Raw genomic sequence first — 7,235 nt, 5'->3', positions numbered from 1 at the left:
TAAAAATAGATAAATCAGACTGAAAACAAAGAACTTACAGCAGCCTAGATATGTTTACATACATACAGTGGATTCCAGATAAGGCCTACTGCTGGGCACACTGGTTTTCCATACTGCTGCCAGGGCACACATGAATCATCTCCACCGCTTTGTGTTTCTTTCTTCTCTCCTCCTTTTTGTTCTGCTGCTGGTTCTCCTCCATCTTCTCCTCTTTACAGTCAATCACAGGAGAGCTTCAGGGGACCAACGCAAGAACACAAGCACATATTACTGAATATCTGCACTATATTATATATATATTAATAGTGGATAATGTAATGATTATGATCAAGTTAAAACAAAAAGAAAGGAATAATAAACAAGTTAGCAACTTATTAGATACATAAACAGATTAAATAATCTGTTGAGCAGAACAAAAACTAAGGTGTCGTTAAAATGTGATATACTGTTCTTGTGTCTAATGTAATGTTTTCTGTTAGAAAGTTGTGACGTCAAGGTTTGTCACACTGTGTTCTCACCATCACCTCGGCTATGTAAACCGAAAAACTGCTACAAGGTTGGTCCAGTGATTGATATGTAATGAGCTTTTTGATTTCCAGTGTAGAAAGACTACTTTCTTGGCGACAGAGACATTAAGGTCCATTTCTGTGATACCAGGGCTTTAAGTCAAAACACACTAAACAGTTGGTCGGTTTACGTTGATAAAATAAAGTGCTCAACATGACTGAACATGCTACAGGTAGCATACAGCTGCAGATGTAGCTACTGCAAGCTCTTACCATGCAAACCTGCAGCCTTTGGTTTGCCACAGAAGAAAACCACAACAGGAAAAAGAACTGGATTTCTGCTTATTCTACAAAGAACATCTGAAATAGCCTGAACAATTTTAATGGTACCCCCCAGTGATCAATCGGAGTTACCGCTTTGCAGTTATATGCCATGAAATGTAACCAAAACTTAGTGAAACTCTCAACTGACCTGCAGACTGAACCAAACACCAGACAGATAAATGCAGATTAATGAACATGTGTCCTGTAAACAAGTAAAAGGAAATGTTTGACTTTGTACTGTTCACAGTGCACATACTGACCTGGGCGTGGGAATCAAAACTGGCTCATCTTCACTGATATTCATACACTTTGCAGGCTGTGGCTCAGGCTCTGAACCTGTAACACGAGCTGGGGATGATTAACAGTGCACTTCATATCCTGTTAGTGTGAGTACATCAAAGTGTAACGTTAAAGGTGGATTTTAACTTTTGGTTCTGGGCCAGTCCACAGCGTTGTTGACTTCTGATACACCCACCTTGTCTGAAGTTCACAGCCTCAGCTGTAGGACAGATGTCAGCCTCAACGTCTGAATTCAGAGCACGTGTGACATCCACCTCCAGGAGACCCAACTGCCCACCCTTGTCAAGTATGGTTTCCTCAGAGGACAGTACAATGTCCACAGGCAGTTTCTCTTTCTTCCTCTTCTGGATCAGATTATTTTTTGTCACTGTAGGCAGCAACATTACGGTCATGTTCATGCAACAAGCAGTCAGGTTTCTCTGTAGAGAAGCACGTCTAGTGTGCAAAGGTAGGGTTGGCATTATTCTACGCACTTACCTTTGGGTTCATATTTATGTTGGAGCTCCTCTATTCGCACCTGCAGCTTGATCTTGTCACTCTGAGCCTGCAGCAGGACACAGAAGTGTACAATGACACAAGATTACAGATATCACACAAACATTCACAGTGCTCGCCAGCGGAATTCATGCGAGAGAGAGATAGTGTTGGATGGAGGATGTGTTTCTGAAACTCATTTTCCTGTTTGCACATGGACAGTTTATTATTGTTTGCAGTGTTTATTGTTAGGTTAGCACAGTCACTAACTGTAGCTTATGGTGAAAGCAGGGCTTAAAATATGGGTGTGCATTGTTTCTTCTGGTACAGCCCAACAATAATGATGTGACCGTTTCTCAGTTGTTACACATTATGGATCAGCGTGTCTGACTTATGTTTGTCAGGTAAAAAAGGAACAGAGCAGTAAAGCTCAGTGTAAACATTTCCACTTCTCATGCTGGGTTGATGACATGTTTCAAACAAACTTGCAAACAAACTCCCAACTTTATGCTGCAGCCTTTTCAGCTTTGTACATCTGTGCCACCTCTTTGCAGTTTACCACCCTGGAATGGTGGAAGTGCTGCTTCCATTTGTATCTCTACCGTATACCTGGAGGAGACCCAGGCTGTCAGAGCAGCCTTTCACCTGTTTGAGCAGCCGTTCACATGTGAACAGTTTCCTCTCCAGCTCCAGAGCTCTCTGGCTCTCTGATAAAGATTTCATCCTCTGCAGGGAAAGCTCATTTCCTAGACGTTCTGCATCCTTACTGAGGACACACACACACACACACACACACACACACACACACACACACACACGGATTTCAGTGAACCAAGGAAGTCATGCATGTAAATGAGAAACAAATCCACTGTGAATGCAGCCTCTGAGCTGAATATCTATCCTAGAAAATCTTCAAACTTTCATAAAGAAATTTGTGAACCAAATTAGCAACTTGTTTTGTTACACTAATCAATGAACTCTCACTTAATGATGATATAAAACATCTGACTGAGAAGGAGTGACTTGAATTTGTCTCCTGGCTGTCTTACACAAGTTAATCCCAGTGCCACCATCTGGTTCGCTGCTGCCATCTCTGTGACAATACCAGACTAAATTGCTCTTAAATGTGATCTCTGCTGCATTACAGCTTAACTGCACAGAACTAACAAACCAAGCTGTTTGCTTAACTGAGCTACAGCTCTGCCCAAACAGTTAGTGCATGATGAACCAGACTCACACAGTGTTGCTGAGCTTCATTTTGAGCAGGTCAGTGTAGTAGGTTTCATCTTGGCCGTCGCTGCTCTCTGAGGGAGCAGGATTGACTGGCTCAGACTTCAACATCATCTACAGACACACAAACACGCACAATTATTTTTTTATGTGGTCAGTTCTGTTTCTTTGTCCATGTTGAGCCAAAGGACAAAAAATTATCCACATTTTCAAAAGGAAATCAAAGTTTGATGTGATGTTCCAATGCCATGATGTTACTCAGTGTGCACAGTGTGAGAATAATCCTTATCCTCACATTGACCTTCTCCGGGTGTTGGTTGTTGAAACAAAAGCTGAATTTTTAGTCCATTTGGTCACCTGATAATGTGGTTTTGATTTGATTGTCTTTCCTGTTGGTACATAAGCTCCATAAGGTCAGGAAACACTCACCTCTGCTTTCTCCAATCTCTGCAGTTTAGTCACGAGACTCTGGATCTCGCCATTTTTCTCGGACAGCATGGACTGGAGTCTCTCCAGCTGAGCAGGATCTGCCCTGGAACTCTGGAGCTGCATCAGAGTGGCTATCTGAACCTGCACAAAATAGGCACATCCTCAGCAGCATTCGGTTAAAAACACAAACAACTGTGCATGTGTATAGCTGAGCTCATGTAGGGTCTACTGTATCTGTTTGCCCTCTACAGCACACGCTACCTTCATGCGCTGCAGATGCTGCTTGCTGAAGGCATGTTGTTTCTGCAGGGACTGGTACTGGACCTTCATACTGATGAGCTGTCTCTCCATCTCAGCACGCTTGTCCTCCAACTGAAAAACAAACAAGTCAACACATGCACTCTGATTTTTGCAGGCTTATGTTTTTGCATCCTGTATACCAAACATTTTTGGTGATTAACAGTGCTCTCAATTTTACAACCTGGTTTTTACCTCAGCAAAAAGAGAGTTGCCCTTGCTGTTGGGATCCTGCGCCTGCTGCAGAACCTGGTCCAACTGGACCTGGAGGTCTCGGTTCATCTCACGAGATTTCTGTAATGACACAAAGATAAACACAGACATAAAGATACAAATGCAGACCAAGGGACAGAGAGACATGGACACACAGCGCTGTCAATCTCATCATGACAGTGGTGCAGCGCAGGAATTGGATGCTCAAAACGTGACAAACACCTTTTCTTTTTGCTAAAATTATGTACTGTAATACAGCTTAATATGACATTGGATTGGCCGTTTTGAAAAAAGGTTTCCATTTATATAGATGGAGAACTAATCACAGTTTGGTTAGTGAAATATAATGTGCCGAAAATAATTTAAAAAAAAAATTCTGATCTTTCAACCATAAGAATCTCATAGTACTAGTGGAAAAAGTATATGAACCCTTGAGTTAATGACCTCAAAAAAGCTAATTGGAGTCAGATGTTAGCATACCTGGAGTCTTGTTAAGAAAATGAGTTTGGAGGTGTGGACTAGAGCTACTTTGGAAAAAACCACTCAAACCTTTTGAGTTTGATCCACACAAGAAGAATATGCTTATATGAGCCATGCCTCGCCAAAAAGATCTACGATCAAGAATTGTTGATTTACATAAAGCTGGAAAGGGTTATAAAGTGATTTCAAAGACTTTAGAAATTCACCAGTCTACAGTTAGGCAAACGATCTACAAATGGAGACACTTTGGGATCGTGGCTACTCCACCAAGAAGTGGGCACCCAGTCAAAATGACACCAAGAGCACAACAAAGACTCATCAATGAGGTAAAGAAACAACCTGGAGTGAACCAAAGATTTGAAGGCATCATTAGAACTGGTTAACATCTGTGTTCATGAGACTAAAGTAGATAAAACATTGAACAAGCAGGGTGTCTATGGCAGGACACCATGAAGGAAGCCGCTGCTTAGTAAAAAGAACATTGCTGCATGTCTGAAGTTTGTGAAAGAGTACATTGACACTCCACAGCGGTACTGGCAAAACGTTTTGTGTACTGACGAAACTGAGACTGAACTATTTGGACACTGCATATCATGATGAAAACATCATCCCAAACGTAAAGTATGGTGGAGGAAACATCATGATTTGGACCTGCTTTGCTGCGTCAGGGCCTGGCCAGCTTGTAATCACTGAGGGGAAGATGAATTCCTAAGTGTATCAAAAAATTCTTCAGGATAATGTGAGAATGTCTGTACATCAGCTGAAACTCTGTAGAAGTTGAGTGATGCAACAGGACAATGACCCAAAACACTGGAGCAAGTCCACAACAGAATGGCTTCAGAAAAACAAAATCCACCTTTTGGGATGGCCAAGTCAGAGCCCAGACCTCAACCCAATAGAGATGCTATGGAATGACTTGAAGAGAGCCATACACATGAGATGTCCAAAGAATATGACAGAGCTAAAGCAGTTCTGCAGGAAGAATGGGCTAAAACCATGAAATTCCAAAAGGTTCACATACTTTTTCTTGCCACTGTATCTGATAGAAGCACCATGGGTTTGAATCCTGGGTGGCTTAACAATACCTGTTCACAGGAGCAGTTTTCACAGTACAGCTGCTGTATGGTAGCCATAACCTTAGTACCAAGGAATCGAGCACAAACGCAGTCAAAGCAGTGAGTGGACGTAACCACAGCAGCACAGCGCTGAGCTGCATAAAGTACTGCTGTAGGTAAATGGTGCTGTATTTACCTCTAATGCATTAAACCAGGAAACGGCCTCTCTTTCTCGCCCCTCTTTCTCCTCTGTGATTTGCTCCAGGTGACGTTGCAGACTTCTGTTGGTCAACTCCAGCTGCTGCTCTCTGTTCTGAGACTCCTGCAGAGTCTGCTCCAACTCCAGCTGGTAGACACAACAAAACACAACTTCACTAATACAATTCTGCCTGAGGGAGAAACGCACACATGCAATTTAACATGAGCTGGAGTACAGGTCAGCTCTTCATGAAAAACCAGTAACCTATGACATGAAGGTTAAGGTCAGAGTCTGTAGTTAATGATATGCAAGTTGTCAGTGAGTAACTGTGGAACAGGCAGATGACATTGCAGATATGCTCTGCTCCCCTGCACCTTAATGTTCTCCAGCTCCATGATCTTCATCTGCACCTCCAGCATCTCAGATGTCATGGAGCTCTGTGTGTTTTCATTCAGAGCCTGCAGCTCTTCCATTTTGTTATTCAGAGTCTCAGTCTGCAACTCGAGCTTGTGGGTCAGCTGTTTCACACTCAGCTGAGACTCCTCCAGAGTTGACTGCAGCCTCAGCATCTGGGGAAAAAAATACATACACACATCAGCCATTACTGCATATAACCAACTGCCATGTGGTTGTCAGTCATCCTCAGCACAGTCCACTCAGCGTTTTTAATACTCAAATTAAAAATGTGCATATAAAAAGTACTGAGACAGAGCTATTGCTAAGGTTATTAGTAATGCTAGTGCTTGTTCTACTAACATCAGTCAAAATGCCTGCTGTGATCGGCTACAGCTTTTCTTCCATACCCAGAATAGAGCACAGATTAATTTACCTTATTGTTGAGCTCACTAAGTGCCATACTGTGGCTCCTCTCCATTTGTTCTTGTTGTTCCTGAAGTTGCTGTCTCTGCTGCTTCTTCACACATTCATAGTCTGACTGCAGTGACTCTAGCATCCGGGTTTTCAACTCTACTTCTTTCTGCAGGGTGTACTTGTCTTGTTCAAGGGCCTGTGTCAGACACATACACACAGAGAGATCACTCGAGGACAGATGGAGATGTTTGAAACAATGTCTCGGTAATCCACAGACATCACTGAGAACAATCAGTAATTGTAAACACTGTCTCCTGAAAAGTTAACTCATATAATAACTCTTGATACTGAGGTTTGTTTAGGGGTGATGGCACAATTTTTAAGTGGATACCTGAAAACAGAAAGCTGTAGTCTAGTGTCTATATAATACTACAGTCAATGTGATTTAGATAAGCTGTCCCTGGACAGTGCAGTGTCATACCTCCAGGGCATTGGTCATCTCTACTCTCTGTTCATCCAGTCTGTTCTGCAGGTCCATCTGCTGGTTGAGGAGATCTAGGCCAGCCCGAGCAGCCTGGTGGACCTGCTCCTCGCTCTCCTTCAGTTGGCGCCTCAGCAGCTGGATCTCCTCCTCTGCTGTCATCTGGAGAGCGCAGGGAAAAAATGTTGTTGTTTTTTTTAATCTGCTTTATGCATCCAGTACCATGCTCACAAGAACCCAGCACACACCTTGTGAAATTGTGAACACTGTGCTCCAGATACACAAGCTTTGTCCCCCTCATTTTACCTCACCTAAATAAGCCCGACAGCATTCGTGCTTGCCAGGCTTGGTTTTGTGGCAGTAACGTCACTGCGATCAGCTCGGGCTCTCTCCATTGTTTAACTAGTTAGCCATGAAGCTGTGGCTCCTCAGCTGTT

General features: G+C 42.8%; 1 protein-coding gene across 2 annotated transcripts in view; it reads right to left on the bottom strand.

The window, feature by feature from the left end:
• Window positions 1–8: 8 nt before the first annotated feature.
• The window catches only part of spdl1 (spindle apparatus coiled-coil protein 1), a 7,804-nt gene continuing 577 nt past the window's right edge, over window positions 9–7,235 (bottom strand). The window contains exons 2-14 of one of the 2 annotated variants that reach the window (XM_020611229.1): window positions 6,799–6,960; window positions 6,337–6,513; window positions 5,882–6,076; window positions 5,505–5,654; window positions 3,756–3,854; window positions 3,525–3,635; window positions 3,264–3,404; window positions 2,842–2,948; window positions 2,250–2,370; window positions 1,608–1,674; window positions 1,306–1,497; window positions 1,091–1,178; window positions 9–233 (exon numbers count right to left, since the gene is read on the bottom strand). In XM_020611229.1, the coding sequence (XP_020466885.1) occupies window positions 86–233; window positions 1,091–1,178; window positions 1,306–1,497; window positions 1,608–1,674; window positions 2,250–2,370; window positions 2,842–2,948; window positions 3,264–3,404; window positions 3,525–3,635; window positions 3,756–3,854; window positions 5,505–5,654; window positions 5,882–6,076; window positions 6,337–6,513; window positions 6,799–6,960 (1,758 nt within the window). In that variant the 3' untranslated portion in view covers window positions 9–85. The remainder of the gene's footprint in view (window positions 234–1,090; window positions 1,179–1,305; window positions 1,498–1,607; window positions 1,675–2,249; window positions 2,371–2,841; window positions 2,949–3,263; window positions 3,405–3,524; window positions 3,636–3,755; window positions 3,855–5,504; window positions 5,655–5,881; window positions 6,077–6,336; window positions 6,514–6,798; window positions 6,961–7,235) is intronic. The other variant, XM_020611230.1, reaches the window with a different exon arrangement.

The sequence above is a fragment of the Monopterus albus genome, unplaced genomic scaffold (assembly GCF_001952655.1).
Source record: "Monopterus albus unplaced genomic scaffold, M_albus_1.0 scaffold111.1, whole genome shotgun sequence".
NCBI classification, from domain to species: domain Eukaryota; kingdom Metazoa; phylum Chordata; class Actinopteri; order Synbranchiformes; family Synbranchidae; genus Monopterus; species Monopterus albus.
The sequence above is the reverse complement of the archived record's forward strand: the minus strand, read 5'-3'. Positions and strand labels throughout refer to the sequence as shown.